The 25,877-nt window shown below is 38.4% G+C and overlaps 1 protein-coding gene across 6 annotated transcripts in view; it reads right to left on the bottom strand.

The window, feature by feature from the left end:
- Positions 1-25,877, bottom strand: part of CAPN15 (calpain 15) — a 101,006-nt gene that overhangs the window by 23,983 nt on the left and 51,146 nt on the right. Inside the window, exons 2-4 of one of the 6 annotated variants that reach the window (XM_074197047.1) lie at positions 21,387-21,439; positions 7,308-18,255; positions 5,726-7,211 (exon numbers count right to left, since the gene is read on the bottom strand). In XM_074197047.1, coding sequence (XP_074053148.1) covers positions 5,726-7,189 — 1,464 coding nt within the window. In that variant the 5' untranslated portion in view covers positions 7,190-7,211; positions 7,308-18,255; positions 21,387-21,439. Of the gene's footprint in view, positions 1-5,725; positions 7,212-7,307; positions 20,613-21,386; positions 21,440-25,877 lie in introns of those variants that run through there. The other 5 variants (XM_074197050.1, XM_074197052.1, XM_074197051.1 and 2 more) reach the window with 5 other exon arrangements.

Genomic DNA, 25,877 nt, shown 5'->3' with positions numbered 1-25,877 from the left:
TTTTCATTCCTCTAAAGAGCTAGACAAGACTAGAGATTATCTAGTTTGACTCCACAATTTAGATACTATGAAACAGAGGCCTGCCTATTAACTGAGTAGTATGCAGCCTAGTTTCCAACCCCATCACTCACTCAAATGACACTACTTTCTCCAAGGTTACTAAACATTCTCTTGTGTGTCAAATCTTATGACAATTCTTTTCTGTCCTCATTATTCCTGAGCTTTCTGCAGCACTGGGCATTGTTGACTTTGCCTTTCTCCTGAACAGCCTTTCCTCTGAGTTGTGTCTAGGTTCTCCTCCTCCCTGATTGCTCCTCTTCCACTCTTCTTTTTTTTAGATCATCCATCCATGTTCCTCTTCCCGATTAAGGCTTTCTCCTAGGTCTCTGGTCTGAGCATTCTTCTTTCTTTATATCATCTTTCTTGGTGATCTCATCAACTTCCATGGATTCAACTATCACCTCCATGTAGATGACTCTACCAAAAATATATCCAGTCCTAATTTCACTCCTGAACTCTAGTACTCTATTACCAACTGTTGGACACCTCCATCTGAATGTCACAAAAGCATCTCGAATTCAGCAGGTATAAAACCAAACTCAATTTTATCCCAACTTTGGAATTATCTATGATTCTTCCTTCAGTCTCATAGCTTGTACCCAAACACTACCAAGTCTTAATGATCCATCTCTAAGACATCTCTCACATAGATTGATTTCACCCAGGTACAGACCTTCATTACTTCTTGTTTCGGCTACCAAATTAGCTATTGACTGACCTCCTTGCAGCAAATTTTGGCTTTCTTTATTTAATCTTCCACACATCAATACTCCTAAATCATAACAGGATCACAACATCTTCCCTACACAAAAATATTCAATGGCTCCTTATTATCTCTAATATACAATACACAATTCTTAGCCTAGCATTTAAAGTCTTCCATAATCTGGTGCCTAATTACCAATTCCAGCCTTAAGTCATATGATTTCTTTTCATGAGGCAGCCAGAGTACTGGTTCTGAAGTCAGGAAGATCTGAGACCCAATCTGGCCTCAGACACTCATGAGCTTTGTGACTAATGACAAGTCACTTCTGACTGCCTTATCTGTAAAATCAGAAAATAATTAACACCTACCTCTCAGGATTGTTTTGGATGTCAAAAGAGATTGTGTAAAGTGCTTAGCACATCATAAGCACTATATAAATATCATCATCATTATTAATATTATTATTATTATCAGTCTACTCTCCATTCTAGTCAAACAGGTCTATTAGGTATTCCATATTTTGCAGATCAATCTGTTTCTTGCCTTAATTTCTTTTGCAGAAGTAGTTCCCCGTGTCTGGAATGTACTCCTTCCTTTGTCTCTTCTTTAAAGTACAGAACAGGTGCTACCACCTAGATAAGGCTTAATTTTTTTTTTATCATCTGGGACATTTTATTAACATTCATATAGCATAAAACCACAAACAGGAGTCCCTTCATTCTTTCCTTCCATCGGGGCTTCTACCATGGACCACAGATTCTGAGGCTTTTCTCCCGTATGATCTTCTTTGGAAATTGCGGGATCCTGAAGAGCAGACCTTCAGTCACGAGTTGACCATATAGTTTAAGCAAATTCTTCTGCCTCAGGCTTTTTGAATGACTTTGGGTGAGTCACTTCCTTTTTAGGGTCTTCAGTTTCCTCATCTGGGACATAGATGCTGACAGGCAAAAAGCTTTCTTTCAACAGTTCTTTGGAGGGGCCATAGACAATGGACCCTTTAGATACCTAGCACTTCATGTCTGATATGATCTTGCCAGACCTGGGTCATCACTATGCTGTAGCCTGATAAGTTCTGGCTTCCCCACATTCTCGAGCAAAATCTACCATTCATTTTCTTCTGAGAAGAACAGAATCTCAGATGTAGTACTCCGAAGTAAAACTATTCAAAGTTAGAAGGGACTAAGTAGACAATTTAGTCCAACCTATGTCTGAACATAAAACTTTTGTACAGCATACATTATAAACAACATCTGATTTTTGTTTGAAAATCTCTAAAAAAGGGAAAAACCACAACCAGAGCCTGTTCCAGTTTGTAACAGATCTAACTGCTGGGAAAGTTTATCCTGTATCAAGTCTAAATTTGCCTTTTTGCAACTTTCAACTAATGCTCATAATTCTACCTTCTGGGGTCAAGCAGAACACCTTTCTTCATCACAGCCCTCCCCTTCTAACACTGAAAGACATTTATCCTATCCCTAGCTAAGTCTTCTCTTTTCCAGGGAAATAATCTTCAACTCCTTCAGTGGATTCTCATATGGCAGAATCCCAAGGCATCATGGTCATCTCTTCTGGACATTCTCCAGGTTATCCATATCCTTTCTCAGATAGGGCACATAGCAGAATTATCACCTCCCTAGTGATTATCTCTCCTCAATGCAACCAAAGATTGCATTCACTTTTTCTAGATGTCTTATTACATTGTTGACTTATATCAACTTAAAATTAACTCACCTAGATTTTTTTCTAGATGAATTATTTTCTAGTCAAGGCTTCCCATCTTGTACTTGTGAAGTTGCTTTTTTTGAACCCAAAGGTAAGAGCTTATATTTACGCTATTAATTTAAAATCGTTGACATTTTACATAGTTTGAAAATGTAAAAGGCAATTTCCATATGTTATTGGATCTTCACAACAATCTATGTAAGAGGTGCTAGTATTATTATTGCCACTTTATAGAAGAGGAAACCGAGGCTGACTTGCTCAAGGATTGGCTAGGGTCACTCAGTTAAGTATCTGAGATAGGATTTGAAGCCTGGTCTTCCTGACCCCTCCAAGTCAAAAACCATTCTCACTTTCATGCTGCTTTTATTTTACTCTATTAGATTCATTTTAATCTATCAAGAACTTTTGGATTCTGACTCTACCATCCAGTATGTGGCAGCTTTCCCCTCTCAGCTTTGTATTTTTCTACAAAGGCAGCTTTCCCTCCCAGCTTTGTATTATTCTATACATTTTATAAACATGCTATTTATTCCTTTAGCCAAATCAGTGATATTTTCAATGGCAGGGCAAACCATAAATCCTTGAGGCACTTCAGAGACCTTCTTTTCAAGATAACATTGAATCATTCTAGGGTCCAGAACTAGGGTCCAGTCATTCAGTAGGCTCCAAGTCTCCCTAATGGTACTATCATCTAACCCAAATCTCTCCAGCTTTTCCATGAAGACTTTGTCAAATTCTTAAAGTTTTTTTTTTTGCAAAGCAATGGGGTCACCCCTAATTCCTTGCTAAAGTTGAATGTAGTAACCTTGTTTAAAAAAGAAAAGATGTTTAAAATGTGATCTGTTCTTGATGAATTTGTAATGACTTACTGGACTATTTTCTTTTACTAACTAATCATTCCTTAATATAATTTACTAAAGTTCTGTCAAGGATTGAAGTCAGGGCAGCTAGGTGTTGCAGTGGATAGAGCACTGGCCCTGGAGTCAGGAGGACCTGAGTTCAAATGTGACCTCAGATACTTAATAATTACCTAGTTGCGTGACCTTGGGCAAATCACTTAACCCAATTGCCTTGTAAAGCATACAAACAAAAAGAATTGAAGTTAATAATCCATAGTTTGTAGATAGAGCACTTTTTGTTTTTGAAAATTAGGATATCATATGCCTTCCTTCAATCTGGTAATCCTCCCTCTCATGATATTTTTTTTTATTTTTTTTTTTAGGTTTTTGCAAGGCAAATGGGGTTAAGTGGCTTGCCCAAGGCCACACAGCTAGGTAATTATTAAGTGTCTGAGACCGGATTTGAACCCAGGTACTCCGGACTCCAGGGCCAGTGCTTTATCCAATGTGCCATCTAGCCGCCCCAACTCAGGCTCAATTCTTAGAATAATAACATAGTCACAGGCAAACTGTGCTTTCCTGTTGGACTTCCTAACTGGTCTCTACTTTGTCCTTCAGTCACATCAGGTACCCATGCTCTTCCCTTTGTGCTTTTTTGCTTGACACTCCTAGTTCTTCAAAGCTCTTTTTCTTGGCAATGATTTTGACTTACCATAGGGGTGATAAAATGAGTAATCTGCAATTCAATCACTAAGTATGAGCAGAAAAAATAAAATATAAAACAAAATTAAAAAGTCTTTTGACGTCTGAGTGATGGTGAGGAAAGAATATATATAAGTGGGTTTAGTGGCTCATTCTGACTCTATCATTCTGACTAAATCCCACTCTGACACAAACCTACCTGATGGAGTCCCTGCACTTAATAATCAGCTTTTTAGGGAATGGTGTTTGGGCTGCAGATGAACAAAACCGTATCTGCCAAACACTGAAGGAGGCCAATCAGAAGAGCAACGCAGGCTTTGTTTTAACTCCCCAGTGACTTTGGCAGTCAGGTCACTCCTTCTCCAGGATGCTTATGGGAGAGACTTTGGGGACTCACAGTAGACTTCACCTAGAGAATGGACCAGCAATTACACCATTTGGCTGACATGCTCAGGGCCTAAGGGGATAGCTGATTTAAGCCAAACGGAAATTAAGCATCCAGGCTCATGAAAAATCAGTCACTGGACTTCATGAAAAACATACTCTGCAACTCCCTTCAATTCCCTTTTGGTTTTGTTTCCATGGAAATGTGAGTCAGGGTGTGGGGAGAGATTCTGAGCATGTGCATTGCTGACAGATGCTTCTGTGCTCTTAGACTCATCCCTTTAAGAAGAGGTGGCAGTGGGTGACCAGGAGGGGGAGGGCTGAATCCAATGCAGGCTTTGCAGTCAAATAACTCCGCTGCAGCTGCATGACTTGAAAATGAATGATTGAAAGGGCTTGGCAATTGTTACAAGGGCTGACTTTTGGGGAAATTTAAAGACTCCCAGACTAAGGCTGGTTGGCTAAAATGACCTTGAGGCCACTCTCTCCTAAATTTCCTTTATCTCATGATTCTATTTCTGATTCAGTGCCTGGAGATTGGGGAGATGAGGAGAATAAATCAGCTTTCCCCTTGAATCCCCAGGGATGAGGGAAGATATTACATGCCTGAAGTGATCTGTGGGTACCTGAAGGGGAAAAATCCCAGGGAAACTCAATCCTACATGGAAATCAACACTGGACATTCAGTTCAGATAAAAAGAAAACATGCTACCTATATATGGAATGAATGACACGCGGGTTTGTCCCTCCATTTCTCTGAAAGGCAAAATTGCTTTGCCTTTTGGAAAGTGACACCTGACCTTGCCCAGGGCTTCAGGCATTTCTCTGTGATACCTTCAAAGCTCTGAACCAAAGGAAGAAAAGATGGGCCCTTATGGAAGCTACAATGTGGTGAAATGCCAAGGGCAGAGTCCCATGCTATGGCATTAAATGCCAGAGCCCAGAAAGACAGAGAAGAATAAAGAAGGGAATGAAGCAGCAGAAATAGTAAAATTGGAAGAAGCAAGAGCTGAGAAAGTAATGAAAAAAGTGAGGAAAGAATTGGGGGGGGTGGAAGAAGCAAGAGAAAGAGAACAGTCAGAGGAAGGAAAGAGGAAGCAGGGGGGAAGGAAGGATTAAATGAACAAGGAAGAAATAAACAGGGTCATGTCTGAGGTCAAGCTGAAAGATGGGGAAATAAAGATCTGGAGAAAGTGAGTTCAAACTCTGGCCTGTCTCTGAAAGAGATGGGAGAGCTAAGAAGCTCTAATAGAAGGAGGAGGCTGGAGTACCCTCTCTAGCCCAGAGCCCGGCTACTGCTCCCCATACTTGCCTCCTGGCAGAAGGTAACGATGTTTTCCCACAGAGCCTTGGCCTCGCCTTCGTCCGTCTGTCTCCTCTTCTCCACATGCATACTCTCCCTGCGCGTCAAGGGCTTGGCTCCTTTGCGCTGGGCTATGCAGCCCTGTGGGGTGTGGCAGACGGCACAGTTCTTGGCCTTCACCTCATTGATGAGGGTGCAGGCTGGGCAGGTCCACTCAGGGAGTGGCGGGGGCTGCGAGGGAAAGAGACGAGCAGCCTTACGAGCAGAGGGGGCCCGGCCACAGCAGCAGGCCCCGGGTTTGTCGGCACTGCAGTCCGGGCAGCGGGAGGCTGGCTCCCCGGCAGAGGTCCCACTGCCATGCTCCTGGAAGCCATGCAGCTTTGAGGAGCCACAGACTTTGCACTTTTGAGCCACAGTGGGGTTCTTAAGGGTGCATCTGGCGCATGACCAAGTGGTGAAGTCAGGGCTGGAGGGGCTAGCAGGGGTGAACCTGACGGTGTCACCAGTCAGGTCAATGACATCACTGCCCTGAGGGGCACCACAGTTCTCACACCTAGTAGTGCTTGAAGGATTGTGCAAGGAGCAGGAGCTGCACCTCCAGGGAGGTGGGTTGGCTTCTGCCTCCTCCTCCAGCACACTCAGTCGCTTGGTAGATAGAATTTCTTGGAAGCGTGTGGTGGTGGGTGCTCGGACCTGCCCCTGGGGGGATCCCTTGGGGCCAGGAGTAGCTGTGGGCTGGGAAGCCTCAGGCACCGGTGGCTGTAGCTGGGGAGGTACCTCCCGGCGGCTTCTAGGGACTGGGTTGTTCTGCAGGGTGGGGGAAAAGGGACTGAATGATGGCATTTTGGGGAGCTCTTGCTCTGTAGCAGCTGGATCTTGTTTAGCTGAGGAGGAGTCAGCCTCAGGGAGATCTGTGGGCAAGCTGGGTTGAGGAGTGGAAGGGGCAACATGGAAGCCAGCAGGAGTGATGACCTCAGGGACTACCAGGGCCTCTGGGGGGATCTTGGGCAGTGAGAGTTTTCGTGGGCCTCCACAGGCAGAACAGGAGTTGGCGACAGGAGTGTTGTGGAGGGTGCATCGCTGGCAGGCCCACCCACTCTCTGGTTCCACTTCCTCAGGGCTTTTTCCTCCTGAGTCCCCAGCTTCTACCTTTGGTACTGCCTCCTCTTTGCAGCTCCCTTTGGGTTCCACTAAGATTGTGGGAGGCTTGGGAAGTACCCCATTGATGTTGGGGAGTGGGGACGTCCCTGGCAGAGGGTCTGGTGTAAAGCCGCATACCTCACAGTTCTCTTTGCCCACAAAGTTTCTAAAAGTACAACGAGCACAGGGCCATTTCTGTTCTTCCACGCTGAGCCTCAGAATGTGGTTAAGGTCAGGTTTCTGTCGGGGGGCCTCACAGATGGAACACTGGCGTTGGCCGGCGGGGTTCAGGAAGGTGCACCGGGTACAGGACCATTCCCGGACTGCGGCCATAGAACCAGGCGAATGGGTGTGGCTGCAAAAGAAGGGACAGGAGTCATTTCCAGCACCTAAGTGTCTGGTGGGAATGTGAAGGACTTAGGCCCCCAGGTTACTGCAGTCCTCCACTCACAAGAATCTGAGGGTATGGGGATCCAGATATGCCCAGGCTGTCCGAGGACTGTCTCTCAATTCCTGGTTTCAGGGGTGGGAAAGCTGAGGAGACCTAATTCACATCAGGAAGAAGAAAGGGACCAATAAGACGAAGAGACTACAACTTGGGGGATGTTTGCCCTTGTGCTGCTTTGTACCAGTATGAAACTCTCAGATAAACAAACGAAAAGGTTTTTTAGGGGGATGGTCAGAGTCAGGTCAACAAATGGAAAAACCTCCCAACCATTAGAGCAACCCAAAAGCAGAATAGGTTGCTTCAATGAAACTATGATTTCCTGGTCACTGGAGGTCTCTAAGAATCAATTAATTTGCAAGCATTTATTAAGTGCTTAGTATGTATCAGGACTGTTGAAAAGAAGAATGATCATTTTCAAGATATAAGGGGAGGAAGAGGGAGATTGATGATTAAATGATGTCTAAGGTCCCCTCCAACTTTGTGATTAAATTGTTTGACTCTACTAAGAACCAATTTATCTGCTCGCTCCCCGCCCCCAACACTTACTAGCTGTTTGAATCTGATCAAGTCACAACCTCTCCATGCCTCAGTTTCTTTATCTATAAAAGGAAGAGTTGGACTTGGATGTCCTTTCTCATCCCCTCTAGTTTTAAATTCATGATTCTTCCATTCTTTGGAAATCAAATAATTGTTCTAAAGCCAAGTTATTGACTAGAGTCTCTATACTCCCACAATAGGCCCAGGAGGTCTCTCTGCAAGGCTCATCAGCCTCATCAAAGGTACAGTCATTTGCTCCTTCAGTACCCTCACTCACCTTGCCCCTGAAGAGTCTATGACACCTCTACTATGGGTCCTAGGATGTTTTTCTAGAGGTGACAGAGTTGGGAAAGGAAGGTCCAGACCCAAGTATGTTGAAGCAATGATCAGAAGGGTAGTTTGGGTAGGAATTGGCAAAGAAAGAGGGAGACCTGCAAAAAGGGAGTACAATTAGAGAAACCCAAAGTGGGGGAACAGAAAAGGAAAAATGTAAAAAAAGGGAAAAGAGGGGTTGAAGGAAAAGATAAGTGTGCCCGAGTTGCCATCCTGAGGAGAAGCCCAAGCCAATCTGCTCCCATTCCTACACATATATTCTTGCTTGATGCTTCACCAAAGACCAAGAGATTTTCCCAGTTCTTCCTCACTCAAACCCTTAGCTCAAGGAATAATTTCTAGCTGGGTGACTACAATGTCACATCCAATTCCAGAGTCAAAAGATAATGCCAATAATCTTTATGTTAAATAAACTGATTTCCTCAAAACAAACCAATGAAATAGGAAAAGTGAAATTTTATACTTTATAAATTAAGAAGAGGAGACTCAATGAGGTGAAATAATTTACCCAAGGTCTTACAACATATAAATGGAAAAGTTGGAGCTCAAACCTAGGTCTTCTAACTCCACATTTGGTGCTCTGTATCAAATCATGCTGCCTTTCTTGAATCCTTGATTCCCCATTCAGCCTATTTCCTTCTCCTTTGATTTTTGTTTCCTGAACCTTCCCACTGGTATGGCAGGGTGGAAAGAGCACTGGATTTTTAGTCAGAGCATGTGGGTTTGAATGCTGAGACAACTATTTACTGCTTGTGTGACACTGGGCAAGGTACTTAAAGTCTCTGAACCTTGCTTTCAATCTAAAAAATGAAGATATTGGACTACAAGAATTCTGAGATCTTTGTCAGTGATGTGTTCTATGAAAGTCACACTCCCCCACACATATCAGCTTCTTACCTTTCCCCTTTTCCTCCTCCACTCATACTGGGCAGGGACCATGTCTGATCTACTCAGCAGTTAGGTAACTATTGATGTCTGATAAATGTTTAACCACACAAACAATAATAAAACAATAGCAAATAATACTGACCTTATGGGTGGTTATATTTTTCTTAGTAGGGTAATATTCCTACTGAGCCAAGACAACTACATCTAACTGTCTCTGCACTGTCCCCAAAGAATTAAGCTCTCAACACAATCCTTCCCCTTCTCTCTATGCCTCAATTTTCTCATCTGTAAAATGAGGAAGTTGAATTAAAATTTTTTTCTAGTTCTGATCTTCTATGGTCATGGTCAGGTCTGTTATTCTATGGTCAAAGATCACAAACAAAATTAGATTATAAAGTACCATGCTCCATATCCACTTTTACAAAATAGGAAATGCAGAATCCTGATGTCTGGGAGAAACCAGTAGGAAAAAAAAAATGACATGGAGGACCTCTTGCAAATGAGATCTGCCATTGGTCAGAATTGTCAGAGATCTATCTCAGACAGACTTTCATTCAAAAAGAGGCTGAAGTATATAAAAAGGATGACAGATTGTTTTGGGCTGGATCCCATAAGACTCCAAATAGCTGATTAGGAATGGAGAGAAGACTTGCTTGAGTGAACCAGAGTTATGTCCAATGTGGTATCAGTACCAATTACAAAGAGATTCAAATGTGAAATGGTTAATGTAATTGAATCATGTCCTCTTTCCAAACCTGGGAGGGAGGAGGAGTTTGTATGGTTATATTCTGCCTCGGTGGAAATTTCAATAATTTAGGGATCCAGGATTTCATTGTTGTAGGTATTGCCTGAACTTCTGTAGACTGTAAACTATCTACAATATTGTAGATGGTCTTTGATAATTGTTAGACAATGTTGTGGTAGAAGAATCTCCTCATTCCAGTGATACTTTAGGGAATGAACTCAGACTAGTTCTCAAATGATACACCATCTATTACCCAATCTATACCTAAGGCTTTTCCAGAGCTAGTTTTAATTGGTGTAGCCTTCAAGAACCCATAATCACCTTTATACCACAATGAAACAATAGAACAGGACTTTAATGGACAAGACTTTTGGATGGAATAAATTCTTCAATAACATATATTTCTTTAGAGAGAGATAAATGAGGGCTCACTTCTTGCAGAAATATAAAATGAAAATGTTTTAAGACTCAGTTCCTTATATGAGCCCATTTACCGTGTGTGAGTATAATTTATTTCAAAAATGTTTCTCAAATGGGCAAATGTAGAAAAACTAATTAGTCTCTCTCTTCTTTGGGACAGAATGAAGGAAAACAAAATTCACCATTTCTAATCTCTTCAAATTCACTGCTTAGCAACCCCATAGGAAGGTTACTAACTTTCAAGTATTTCTGTTTTGTAGAGCCAAAGAATTTCCTTTATTTCTAGGCACTTGACACAAATATTCAAAATAAAGAAAATCCCCTGGCCAGTGACCAGCGTTATTATTGTGATTACTTTGGATGCTGGCTTTTTATATGCTTCTGTGACCTGAAGTATTAGCCATTCACATAATAAATAATATATACAGTCTATTACAAAAAATTAATCTAAATCACAACTTGAGGCTAATGGCAAATGAGCTCTGATGAAGTATTATAGGATGGGAGCATTACTGCTGTCAAAGATAATAGAAAATTTCTCCCCTTCTCCACCTCTCCCACCAGAGAGATGACTGAAGAGGAATATGAAGAGAATGGCTTGGCAAGGGGGACAAGTTCAGTGGAGCTGAGGATATAGGGGAATGAGTAGAAAAATCTATGAGCAAAGAGTAGGAAACAATTAGTCTTAGAGTAAAGGGATGACTGCAAGGGAGCAGATAGATATGAAAGCTCAGAGATATGTGATCAAGCAGGAAGTCTTAGAGATATTAGATCTATTGAAAAATAAAGAGAATTAATGTGAAGAAAGTAATATTTGCCTGGCTACCACCTAGTAGTGGTTAGCAGGATGAATCTCTGAGTAGGAAAGGGCTTCAGCCCTCTACCACACCCTTGAAAAACGTTGAAACAGCCTCACAAGAAAGCTTCATTCATTCCCTCTCAGGATTTCTGGAACATCTTGACTAGTACAGGACACAGAGGAAGATCATTAAAACCTCTATTCGGTGTATAAAATGGAAATATGTGTATTTGCCAAAAGTGTTTAGTTCTGTCTTAGATGATATCTTACAAAGATCCCAAGGAAGAGGATGACCCTTGGATGACTTAGTTTTTCTTGTTTGTGACTAATACTGTTTTGATGTCATTAAGCTCCAGAACATGAAAAGATCCCCTTGATGAGATGTAAGATTAACCAATAATCCATACAGAACCAATTATCCTATTGGATAAATTGTGACATACGTACAGGTAATCAGTGTTGAATCAAGACATCAGTACATAGTTGAGTAGATAGATGCATTATAGATAGTCAATGAACTGAACAGCAGAAAGAGAATAGACTAGCATTTAGGAAATTGCATGGTCCTTATAATAATTGTATATGCATGTGTAAAATATTGTACTAAAGAATATTTTCAGTGATTATCTACACTCCCCAAGTGAAAAAAGGTATTTTTTTCCCTCTCTGGGATCTATAAGCTCACTGGTGCTGAGAGGAAGAAACTTCCTCTATCTATGGAGTTGAGGCAACTGTCCTGCCTTTAGTAGCTTTAATGGAATTGCCTTGGGGTTATTGAGAGGTTGCTCCAAGTCACAAAACTAGGCAGCAGAAATGGCCTCAAACCTGAGTCTCCTTGACTTTGAGGTCTACTTTCTATCCACTACCCTATACTGCTTCTCATATCATCCAGGTTAAAGAAAGGTGCACTTAGAATAGGAGGTAAGATAAACATGAGATACAAGTGAAAGCTAAGAGATGTCTAGTCCAGATGCTCCACTGGCACTCTCAAAATGAAAAAGATGTAGAAAAAGATCTCTAACACATTGTCTCCTCACTGCAGGACCTATGAAACAACATAAGATAAGAAATCACATGATAGGAGAAGGTGTGGATGAGCTGCAGTCTGAACCAGGAATTGAACATAGATGAGGTCAAAGAGCCACTGAGGTACAACACTACTGAGATCATAAGAAATCAAATCATTTTTTCAAGGTCTCACAGGAAATCAGCAGTAGGATTTGAATTGTCACATCTGGCTGCCATTCTATGAGGCCATATCACCCTTAGGCTTATAGGATTTCAATCTGAAAAGAGGCACTGGGGTGAGCACTATAAGGTTAATGTCCACTTGAGACCTTATAATTTAACTAATTTCCAGGGCCCAAGAAGGCAGTCTAATTTACCAATATTATCCTAATTCCATAGGTCTTTGAAGTTATAACCAAGAGGCTATAAAAACATTCTGGTTTTGAGGCAGTGAAAAGCCTGGGAATGCAGAAGGAAAGCTGCAGATTTGGGGTGGGATCCACAAAGCCATGTGTAATGGTTTCAATACAACTCCAGAAGGTATCCACAGTTCAAACTATCCCTTTCTTTGAATGAGATTATAGTTTATTCAAGAACTTGGTTACAAAAATCGTTTAGAAAACAGAAGAAAATGAGAAGGAACAAGACCTCTCTGCTTATACTGATCCAATGGGTGATGGGGATGACAGTGAATTTTCTGGAAAATTAAGATTAAATTTCCCCGAGACTATATTTCTTCCTTGTGATCTCAGAGGTCATGGGAGAACCAGGCTAGTCTTAGTGTACTGTAATCAGACAAGCTTTGAGTAAACCTGGAAAGACTGAGTCTTAATGGGGGCCATGTCCCAAAATGAATGAAATAATATTATGATGTGACAACAAACAACCCAACCTAGTTAAACTCAAATTCTCTCTTAGATAGATACTTCTAAATCTCTGGCTGAGAGAGGTCCTGGTCATTCTGGCTTGGACTATAGAGATTTCAGAAGACAACTTTTTTTTTTGACTAAAACAATTACCAGTGTGAGGAAATGACAAACTAAGATGCAGATTTCAACATGATTGCCACCCAACTTCAGGGACTTGCCATACATCAGAAAAACCTAAGGAAAGGTTGGAGGGAGGGACAGAAAAAATAGTACACAAGTAATCAAGTTAAGACTCACAAATACTTCTTGGTTCATTTGGAACAAACTGTCTCAGTATGAGAGGATAGGATGAGGTAGTAAAAGCAAAGTAATAGAGGGGCAGACTTGGTTTCCTCTCCCAAGGAAAGAGAAAATAATATTAAACTCAGTTGTGAAGAGGGACTCATCACAAGTATACTATAATATTTAAGTAAACCCTTCAGGCTGGCGCCAGAGGGTCCCAAATACCTGAGAGAATAGTGGGGCTACAGGCAGATTTGGGGGGCATGCTGTCCCATTTAGTCCAGCTCCTGGGAACTCTGCTTTTCTTGTTTCAGAGACAAGAAAAGGTAAAGTTAATTTCTTTCTCTGAAGCAAGGAGCAAGCTTTTATATACTCATACTAGCTTCACCCACTAAGATCTAAGGGCAAAATTCTCAGCTGAGGCTGAAGCTTCACATTGCATGACTTCTTTATAGATAAGGACAATTTGTAGGGAGACCAGGTGGCCAAATACACTCTCAGCCAAGGCAGCTCTAGAACATGATGGATTCTTACAGGATGTTAGCTTTATAACCCGAGTGAAAAAAAGGGTAAACCATGAAAGAACTGAAGGGGAGTAGAGGGAATCCAAAATCAGGGGATTGCTACCTTAATATCAAAATGTATTGGTTGCCTAGAGCTAGATTTGCTAGATTATTCTCTGTGTTATTTTATATGGTAAAATAATAGGGAGGTAAATGAATAGAGAGAGGAGAAAGGGGAGAAAAAAGGTCTTCCATATCTCAAAATATCCTTTAAATCTGTTGTAGTCACTCACTCTGGTGGAAAAATCAATTTTTCTTCTTAATGAGGTATGAAGACTGAAATGTCTAACACAATACATTCTATCCAAATTCTTCTGGTTCACAAAGGAAGAAAACTTGTCTTAAAAAATTCTCATCTGCTTTTCCCTCAAGCAAAACTATTTCCCAGCGCCCCAGTCCAAACCTCTGTGATAATCCCTTTTTTGCTGAAGACTAAGAAGAACAGCAAGAGCAGCCATGTAGTGTCTCTAAGTCTCTCCCTTGGGTCACCAGTTTCTGAATGCAAACTTTGCACACCATTACTGAACCTTACTCAGTGTAACCACCATTATCCCAGAGGGAGGATCGGGAAACCTACATTGGATAGAGGCAGAACTATGTGTGGGGCCAGAGTGGACAGCTATGAGAGACCACCTGCTGTGATAAATCTCCCCAGGCTCAAACTAAGGTTTTCCAATTAAACCAAGATGCATTCCTTGTCATTCAAGTCCTAGGAGGCAGGTGTCTCTTTCTAGATTGTGGCTCCAGGAGGTTTGTGAGATTGGTAAAGTAATGGGCAGGCCTTGGCATCCCTCATACCCTGGTTCTGAATCACTCTCTCCTCTGCTTTAACCCATGTTTTTGGAACATGGATTGGTGACCCAGTAAATGAACAAAAAGTTAAGAAGAAACAAGAGGAAAAAACCCAGGAAATAATCTTCAGGGGAGAAACACTCCAAAAGACTTAAAATCAGGAAATAATCTTCAGAGCAGAAAAATTCAAAAAGACTTAAAAAAAAAGACGTCAAATATTTCCCGATACTAAACTACATAGCAAGATAAGTTTACCCCAATAATACAAATCTATAACCCTCTTGAGCTCTTCAGTAGGAAAGAGATAGCTCTGGGAAATATGCAAATCTGACTTTGGTCATCTACACCAAATGACTCTTAACAGGAAGGATCATATCTTTATAAGTAACATCCTTGTTATTATATTGTAGCAAAAGCCTCTAGTTCTGAAATGCTATTTTGGTTAGTTCAACAGTTTACTTTTGGACCATGTCTAAGGAAATAACATCATCATTCATCTGGAACTGAACTAGAGATACATCTAGTCTAGGTGAATAACTTTCATGGGTTTTACCTGGATGACTCTCCTAAATGTCGATAAAAATTTCCCTAGTAAATGGACAAATAAAAATAAAAAAGCAATTAATCCAAAAGACCCATGACCTGGTATACCTTCCAGATATGGGAAATCCTCTGGAGCTGAGGCAGAAGTAGTCTCATTCTGATCCCTGGTGGAAATCTCAAACTTTTTTTTTTTTTTTTAGGTTTTTGCAAGGCAAATGGGGTTAAGTGGCTTGTCCAAGGCCACACAGCTAGGCAATTATTAAGTGTCTGAGACTGGATTTGAACTCAGGTACTCCTGACTCCAGGGCCGGTGCTTTATCCACTTCCCCACCTAGCTGGCCCCGAAATATTAAACTCTTAAACATACCCTTTGTTTTTGTAAGGCAATGGTATTAACTTGCCCAAGATCACACAGTTAGGTGATTATTAATTGCCTAAAACTGCATTTGAATTCAGGTTCTCCTGATTCCAGGGTCTGTGCTGTATCCATTGCACCACCTAGCTGCCCAAGCATACTCTTAAGACAAAAAAATCCAGCCCCAATACTGCATTCTATACTGAAAGAAATTCTATTTTTCTACAGTGACTTTCCCTTCTTTAGCTTAAAATTAAAATTGGACTTCCTTTGTGGAAATATTGTAAAATGCTATATGCCCCAAGGGCATTCAATAAATATTAATCAAACTGAATTTAAAAATGCACTTAGTATCTCACAGGGAGAGCACAACAAGGATCTCAAACTTTCAAAGGACATCACACAGTTTCCTGAGAACTGTAACTTAGATGGATTGTGAATGGGGGGGGGGGGGTCTCCTTCCCTCAAGGGTAGGTTGTTTGATGCTCAGTCATCACAGCCAAGTTCCACCAAAGACCTACCACCATGAGAAGATGTGATTTATGTTTGAATATAAAAAACCTTGAGAACTATCAGTTCAGCAAAAACAGCAATGACTCTTGGGACCTTCCTACAAAGGTCAAAGGAATCCAAAGAGCAATGAGATGAAAACAGAAGGACAGGGACTATGAATATAGTCCTAGCATTACTTCTCTCCTTGTGGACAAAGAAAAGGTCTTGGTGATCAACTCCACAGATTATGAAGTTCTAAGAGAGAACCACTGCCTTTCAGATTCCTGCTTCCCAGGAGTCAACTTCAGGCAGAAAATGGTCAAAGATAAACACCCAAATCATCTTCTTTTTTCTCCACTGTACCCTTCCTGAAAAAACTGAGCATCCTTATAAAAAAGAAATGAAAGAGCCACATTCTAAGTTTAGTGCTGTGTATAGACTGACTTCAGGAGTCAGGAGACCTAGTTTCTAATCCTAAACCCCATGACTAAGTCATTTTCTTCAATAGGATTCAGTTTTACCAGCCTTCATTCTAACTAATGTGAACTTTCAATTAGCTCAGGATTCACAATCCAATTTATGAATATCCCAAGACTTTCCAAAGTAATTTGTAAATAAAGTGCCACAGATAAGTGAATTATTAATTCTTCCTATCACGTATGGCCACCATTTCTTTGGCATTTTTTTTTTATCGAGGTGGTGTGGGGAGAGAGGAAGTGGGAGTAAAATTCTGCTACTGGAAAGGAAAAATGCAAAATATTTTCAAATATCGAGAAGCACTTTATAAAATGCTTCAATTGATAACCCTGGGATGTATGTAATATGTTTTTTTCATCATTTTATAGAACAGAAAGTTGAGGCTGAGAGGTTAAGAGACTTATTTGACTAGTCATATGGTTTTTAGGTGGTTTTCTGGCATCAAGACCATCTTTCCAAAATCTGCTGCCTATAATTAAGTTAGAAGAAAGAAAACACTGACACTATGGGATAAAGCAAAGCTTTTGAACTATCTGTGCCTTTAAATTATCATTATCACCCATTAATCAATAAGGATGTAGGATAAAACAAAGCTTTTGAATTATCTGTGGCTTTAAATTATCATTATCACTTATCAATAAGGATGTGGAAACAGATTAAGGCTTTAAAATGCATTGGGAAAGTGAACTGGACAACACTGGTAAAATATCTGTCATGTGAAAGCAACATGAAGACAGGGAATGATGCCCATTATGGGAATTTGAATTAAGTGCCCAAAGTAAGTTCATTCAGCTACAATGCATCATATGGTATTTACTGTTTAGATAGCAGCTTAAATGAACTAAGGCTACATGGCCCTGTAAGTCAGTGCAGGTCAAATTGGCGAATGGAGCCCACAAGACCTCTTGGGGACCTATTCATTACGTTCTTGGCAATCATGACCATAACAAGGTCCATTCCCAGGATGTAGTTGAACTGAAGGCATAGTGTGTTTACTAACCTGCAGTAAGAGTTTGAATGTGAAATGGTACTTTAATTTATTGTTGTGTTGAAATGCAAGTTCTGCACAGTTTTTAAAAGTGTCATGGAAAGTAGAGGAAGTACTGGTCATGCAACAAGATAGTGGATGACACATTTTTTTTCTGATGCCCATGACCTCTCAAACCTCTTTAAAACAGAAATTATATGCCAAAAATAAGTTAACTTCAGCCATCTCCCTGATAAGAGACACTCAGAATCCAAAAGAAAGTGAAAAAAGATGATCCTTTTAAGTTCATTCCACACTCACTACCTGATGATCTAGCATTTGATGAGCAGGAAGGTCATACAAAGTGACTTGGAGATCAAATTCACAGGTCTACATCAAAACCCCTACCTACAACCTGCTCCTTGCACCCTCTTTTCCAAGGCCATGGAGATCTGAGATGATGGCATTCTGCATTTCAACAAATCTCTGCAGGACAATGGAGGGAAAGGGGCTGGGCACAGTGAAATAGGGCCCAACACCACTCCTCCAACCCCTTTGTCCTAAAGTCAATGAGTCAATGAGACCTAAGTTATAGAAACCAACCATATAGAATCAATAGGGCAACATTCTGGTCAGTCAGTGCCAGGTTAGAGAGCTGGTGAGGGAGAGAACCCAGGGAAAGACACTGGGTGGAAGGAGACTATGTAGTACTCTTACCTAGCCTGAGGGAAGAGCCAAGCATTCAATTAGAGCCAATTTTGTATCTTCTCCCACCTTACCACAAGTCATATGAGATGAAACTGAAGCTGGTGAACCATGCATTGTCCTGTGTTGGAAAAGACTGAGCCTTTCTGGATTCAGCCTCCAGGGAACTAGAGGGGCTGAAGGAAAAAGGAGTCAGAAAGACAGCAAGAGGGACAAATAAGAGAAAAAGGATTGAAATTACCAAAGGTTTATTAGGAAGAAGAAACCTTAAAGACCTTGAACTGCTTCAATCAATAGGGAAAACATCAACAAATCTAGTAAATGAGTTCAGACATCTAAGAATATATACTTCCCAACTAAGGAAAATGATTCAACACTTGATGAGGCAAACGGTCCTGTGGAATTTGAGAACATGGAACCACAGCACATTGTTCTTGAAAAGTTTAAATGAGGAATGAGAATTATGAGAGTAGAATGTATGGCTTATATAGTAAAAATAATTAGTATAATAGAAGAACCTGAATCTACCATCACAAGTCTCACCATAGAAAAAAAAGAAAGAATAACTGCCTAGAAATGAATATATACAGAACTGAAGGACAATCTAGGAGAAACAAAAAACATTAAGATTAAAAAAGAAAATATGCTCTGTCTCCAAGCAAAACATATTGATTTCAAAGATGAGATGTATAAAGATAACCTAAGAGTTATGGGTGTTCCAGAAGAATATAAGAAGTCAAAAAGCCCTAATGCAAGAAATAACACATGAGAACTGCCCAGAACTTCTAGATATAGAAAATGAACAAATTCACCTCTAGGGAAAAAAAAACAAAACAAAAAAACACAAGGCTGAAAACTCCAAGACATATAGTGAATAAATTTAACAATTTAATTCAGAAATAAATTCTGCAAGTGATCAGGAAAAAGACCTTCAAAAACAAGAGAAAAGAAATCTGATTAACATAAGACTATATTGGGCCTACAGAAAATACAGAAGGAAATGAAATAGCATATTTCAAAGACTAATGGATGTCAGGATGTAGCTCAGTATGATTTACACTGAAAATCTCAGCTGAATTATAAATGAAGATGGACATATAATAATAAAGAGGTGTTTGAAACATTCTTAGAAAGAAAACCAAAACTGAAGAGACCTATCTGCCTTTCAAAGATCTAAAACAACAGAATTGTATGAGGAACTGCATGAATGCAGCATCCAAGGACAAAAACAGAGTAACAGCAGAGAATAGTAAGAGAGTTCTTTCTAAATGTATACAAGGCGATAGGTATGAAAGTAGAAGTCAAACAGAGCTAACAGTAAAGAGATGGACCTGGGCCAATATGGACAGAATATAAGGATCTTATCTGCCTACAGATAAAATCAATTTTGTGTTTGTTTGTTTTTTTTGGGGGGGGGAGTAAGACTACATTTTAAAATGGGAGGGTATATGAAGGGGGAAGGAGTTAGAGAAATGTTTGGTTTTGGGTTTTTTTTTGTCCTTCATTTTTCAAAGAATACTACATCAGGGAAGTGATTCCCATGACAAGCCCATGAATTAGATTGGGGGGGGTCACCAGCCTCACTTCCTCCTCCAGAGCCATCTGGGTCCAGTGGCCAGATATATATGTATCAGGATGCCTGGGGATGGCCCTGGAAGCAAGGTCACACAGCTTGTATGAGTCAAGTGTGTGAAGCTGGATTCAAACTCCTGTCCTCCTGACTCCAAGACCAGTGCTCAATCCATGTGCCACCTAGCTGCCCCTAGGGAGATAGAAGGGAGTTAGGGATGTGTCCAGGTCAAATCAAAGGCTAGAGAGTAAGAAGATAACCCCCTGTTGTCTCTGAGGAAAAGAAAAGCCTGAACAGAAGGGGAAAAGACTGAAAAGAGTTTGGGGGGAACAAAGGAAGGAACTTGCTTTAATGGTAGAAGGAAACTGGATAAATTCTACAAGGCAGTGGCAGAGCTATATAGATGGAAGAGTCTAGAATAGATAATTCTTGAAGTTTTGATTCCATGAAGAATAAGGAGGAGAGAGAATCTAGATGATAGGGGCCATGAACTGAATGAAAGCCTAGAGTAGATATAGAGGATGAATAATGAAGTGGGAGAGGATTTCTCTGGAAAGGGGTGCAAAAAAAAATTTGGAAAAAAACTTAAGAACATCAATTGAAGGGAAAGAGAAGAAAGGGAAATCTACTTGACTAAATAAAAAAAAGAAGGAATAAAATAACTAGATAAAAGCAGGAAATAAAAAGGAATTAAGCAACAAAATTCCAAAGGGAAAAGAGTTAACAAAAGGAGAGGGATGGGGAAAGGGGGGGAAAGATAATCAGTGAGAATAGGGACATCTGAAAAAAAAGATTAAACTAAAATAACTAAAGAAACAGGACTGTGTTTTACAATGGAAGAGTTGGGGGGGGGATATTTGAAAAAAAAACCCACCAAGTTTTACAGACAAATGGAGGGAAATTTAAGCCTAAATCTCATAACTTTAAATATGATTAGAATAAACAACTCAATAAAAGAAAAAAGAAAAATAGATTGGGTAAGAAAAGAAAACTCAAAAAAAAAAAAAAAAAGAAAAGAAAACCCTAAAATCTGTTGCTTATAAGAAGCACCTTTTAAAAAGCAAAGACTTATGGGATGAAAAAATATTTACTATGCATCAAATGAATCAAAAAATTAGAAGTTGCAATTTTGCTATCTTACAAAGTAAAAACATTCAAAAAATCAAAAGGCATAAACAAGAAACTACATAATGTTGGAAAGGAACCATTGATAATAAACCAATGTCAGTAAAAAACAAATTTATATGCTTCAAACACTTTAGCACCAAATTCATAAAGGAAACATTAACTGATATATAAGAAGAAATAGACAATAATACCACAGTGACAGGAGACTTCCATATCTTGCTCTCAGTTTTGAATTAAGTTCTAGTATTAAGATAAAACAAAAGGGAAAATATGCAACTGAATAAATTGCTGGTAAAACTAGAAGTTGTAGTGTCTTCTAAATGGGACTGTAAAAGAATACACATATTTCTCAGTACCAAAAAAAAAAATGGTCATGTAATAGGGCATAGGAAAATTGCAAACAGAGCTTTAAAAGGTAGGAATAGTAAATCTTTTATAGTCACAATAAAAAATAATCAGGGACCACAGTGATTCAGAGACCACAAACAAAAGACACAGAAGCAAGTGAAGACTTAAAAATGAAATAACAACAATGAATGGGTTAAAGAACAAATTGTAAGAACAATGAATAAATATATCAAAGAAAATTATATTGATCAAACAACATACCAAAATTTCTGGGATGCAGCTAAAGCAGTCCTCAGGGGGGAAAAATTATATTCCTACAAACATACATAAAAAAATAGAAGAGAGAATTAATGAACTGAATAAGCATTTAAAAATTAGCCAAGAAAAAAACCTAAAGTAGGTACAAAAGAGGAGTTATTAAAAAGTATAGAAATAAACTGGAAATTAAAAAATAAAAATAATAAATAAAAATTCTTTGAAAAGACCTGAAAAAATGATAAAATATTAGCTAATCTGATTAAAAAAGGAGCATGCAGAAAATAAAATCAATAAAATAGTGAATGAATAAGGTGAAATCTCAAGAAAACCAGGAGAAATAAAAATATTCAGAATATATCATGTACAATTATATGCTAACAAAATTTAGAACACGTAAAAAATAGATTACTTTCAAAACTATAAAATATCCAAACTGTGAGAAGACCAAAAGAGAGATCTTTGCTTAATTACAGGAAAGGAATAGATCTAATTGTAAAGGAATGACCAAATGAAAAACTTCTGGTCCTGATTAATTCACAAGAGAATTCTATGGAAATGTTAAAAAAAACAATTAGTACTTATACTTCACAAATTATTATAAAAAGTTGAAAAAGAAAGCATCTTAGCAGAATTCTTTTTTTTTAGATTTTTGCAAGGCAATGGGGTTAAGTGACTTGCCCAAGGTCACACACCTAGGTTATTGTTAAGTGTCTAAGGCTGGATTTTAACTCAGGTCCTCCTGACTCCAAGGCCAGTGCTTTATCCACTGCGCCACCTAGCCGCCCCCGCAGAATTCTTTTTTTAAAGATGAAGAGAATTTTTTAAAAAAATTCTCCCCTCCTCCTACTTTCTTTTCCCTTTATTTTTCCAACTACATGAATGGTAGCTTTCAACAATAATTTTTTCATTCACAATTTTTCTCCCTTCCTTCCTTCCCTCCCTCCTACCCCTGACAGAAAGCAATGTAATATAGATTCTATATCTATTACCATGCTAAACACAGATCCATATTAATCATGTTGTGAAAGAAAAATCGCATCCAAATGGAAGAGAAAAAAATTGAGAGAAAAAAATGACATAATTCATAAGACTACTTTTTTTTTTAATTGAAGATAGTAAATTTTGGCTGTATTTAAATTCCACAGTTCCTTCTCTAGATATGGAAGGTATTCTCCATGCCAAGTTTTTTAGTATAGACTTTGATTATTGTACTGCTGAAATGATCAAGTTCATCATAGTTGGTCATCACACCATATTGCTATTAGTGTGTATAATTTTCTTCTGGTTCTGCTCATTTCACTCAGCATCAGTTCATGTGAGTTTTTCCATGTTATTCTGTAGTCCAGTCCCTTATGGTTTCTTTTTTTTTTAATTTATTTTTGGGAGTTTTGTTTTGTTTTGCAAGGCAATGGGGTTAAGTGACTTGCCTAAAGTCACACACCTAGGTTATTGTTAAGTGTCTGAGGCCGGATTTTAACTCAGGTCCTCCTGACTCCAGGGCTGGTGCTCTATTCACTGCACCACCTAGCTCAGCCCCCTTAATGGTTCCTTATTGAAAAACAGTGTTTCATCACATTCATATACCACAATTTGCTAAGCCATTTCTTAATTGATGGGCATCCCTTTAATTTCCAATTCTTTGCTACTACAAAAAAGCTGCTATAAATATTTTTGTGCTTGTGTGTGTGTGTTTTACCCTTTTGTTCTGATCTCTTTGGGATACAGATCTAGTAGTGGTATTGCTGGGCATAATTCCAAATTGCTCTCCAGAAAGGTTGGATCAGTTCATAATTCCACCAACAATGCATTAATGTCCCAGTTTTCCCCATCTCCAACACTGATCATTTTTCTTTTTAGTTATATTGACCAATCTGATAGGTGTGAGGTAGTACCTCAGAGATGCTTCAATTTGCATTTCTCTAATCAATAATTTAGACCATTTTTTCATGACTATGGATAGCTTTAATTTCTTCATCTGAGAATTTCCTTTTCATATCCTTTGACTATTTATCAACTGGGGAATTATTTTGCACTCTTATAAATTTGACTCAGTTCTCTATTTATTTTAGAAATGAGTCCCTTGTCAAAAACATTAGTTGTAAATATTGTTTCCAAACTTATTGCATGTCTTGATCTTGGCTGCATTAGTTTTATTTGTGGAGAAACTTTTCAATTTCATATATTTGAAATTATCCATTTTGTTTTTGATACTATTCTTTATCTCTTTTTTTGCTCATACACTGCTCCCCTTTCTATAGAACAGACAAAGAAACTATCTTGATATCATCTTTTGTCTGAATCCAGTAGCCATTTAGCTCAATCTTTTTGTGAAACAAATGTAGGCCTAACATTCAAATCAAGGAAAGAAAAAACACAGAAGGAAAATGATAGGCCAATATCATCCATGAATATTGACTCAAAAATTATTATTTTTTTGCATTTAATATTTTATTTTCCATTAATTACAAGTAAAAATTACATATTTTTGTTTTCCAAATTTTCTTCCTTATCCCCTCTTCCTTCATTGAGAAAGTAAGCAATTTGATGTGCTATATATGTGTAGTTGTGTAAAACATATTTTCATATTTGACTGAAAAAATTTAAACAAAATGATGTCAGTGATTTATCCAAATTTATTATGACAAAATGGGATTTATATAAGAAATGTCAGTTCAATATTAGAAAACCAATCAATATAATTGATTATATTAAAAACAAAAACATCTCAAACCACATGATTATCTTAATAAATTTTGACAAAATATAGCACTGTTTTATGTTAAAAAACCTTAAAGGTATAACAAAAAGCCTCTATCTAAAAACCAAAAACAAGTATCACATGCAATAGGGAATGTCTCCTCTCCCCTTTATTATTTGATATAATTTTGGATGCTAACAACAGTAATAAAATAAGAGAAAGAAAGTAAAAGTATAAAGATGATATAAGACTATTTCTATTTGCTGATGATATGATAGTTGACTTTGGAAAATCCTAAGGAATCAACAAACTACTAATGCCATGGATACACTAGGTAGTGCAGTGTTTAGAGTGTCAGACCTGGATTCAGGAAGACTTGAACTCAAATCTAGCTTTAAACACACTAATAGTGTGACCCCAGGCAAGTCACCTTACCTGCTTGCCTCAGTTTCCTCAACTGTAAAATGGATATAATAATAGTCCTACCTCTCAGGATTATGAGAATCAAATGAGATCACACTCATTCAAAGTCCTTAGCACAGTACCTAACACATTACAGGTGTTACATAAATACTTATTCCCAGACCCTAATTAAGAAAATTAATAACTTCAGCAAAGTTGCAAATAGTTTTGTAACTCAAAAATCAATTACATTTCTATATATAAAAACAGAAATATAAGAAGCAATCATTTAAAGGGAAATTCATTCTAAAGAAATACAAAATGCATAAAATATCTAGAGATCTGCCAAAGAACACAAACAGAACTTTGTAAAATAATAACAAAATTAATTTGGAAAAACAAAGATCTAGAATATCAAGTGAAATGATGAAAAGAAGTAAGGATGAAGACAGAATAGCATTTTCATACCTCAAACTATTTTAGAAAGCAACAATATTATAAATTATATATTATAAACCAACTAGATTATAAATACTAATGCATCTAGTAAGGGAAGTAGTTAAATGGAAAAAATCTTTGTGTCAAATTACTCTGAAAAGGATTTGGCATACAAAATATATAAACTATTGACACAAATAAGACTAAGTCTTTCCTCATAAAGATAAGTGGTCAAGAGATATGAAAAATAGCTCTGAAAAGTGAATTTAATGATCACATGAAAGAATTCTCTAAATCACCAATAATAAGACAAATATAAATCAAAACAACTCTGAGGTTTCACTTCACATTTTGAAAACTGGCAAAGTTGACAAAAAATGGCAATAGTCAATATTGGAAAAGTTAAAGAATGATAGACACTATTACATTGTTGATGGAGTTATGAAACAGCACAACTATTTTGGAATGCAATTTGGAATTATGCAATGCACTAAAATTTCTTACTTTGGACTAGAGAGTCTGTTACTGGGCTTAGACTCAAAGAAGTCATTGATAAGGACAAAATCTCAAGATACACAAAAATATTTATAGTTGAACTTTTTTTGTGATAAGAAAGAATTAGAAACAAAGTAGATATTCATTAAATGGGGAATGGTTAAACATTGTGGTACACTCATATTATTACTATGCTATAAGAAATGCTGTGAGGGATGAATACAGAAAAACACAGAAAGATCTATATGAACAGGTACAGAGTAAAGAAAGCAAAGTCACAAAACAATATACACAGGGAACACAAAATTAATGGAAAAACTAACCCCCCCCCAAAAGTAAATGTAACAAAATTATAAAGCTCAAGCAGGCCTCAAAAAAAGGGGCTATGAGAGGACACTTCTAACCCTGGGGAGAGGAGAACAGATGTTAAACAATGCATGTATGTTTTCAGGTCTTTTCAA

The sequence above is a fragment of the Macrotis lagotis genome, chromosome 8, assembly GCF_037893015.1.
Source record: "Macrotis lagotis isolate mMagLag1 chromosome 8, bilby.v1.9.chrom.fasta, whole genome shotgun sequence".
Classification (NCBI taxonomy): Eukaryota; Metazoa; Chordata; class Mammalia; order Peramelemorphia; family Peramelidae; genus Macrotis; species Macrotis lagotis.
The sequence above is the reverse complement of the archived record's forward strand: the minus strand, read 5'-3'. Positions and strand labels throughout refer to the sequence as shown.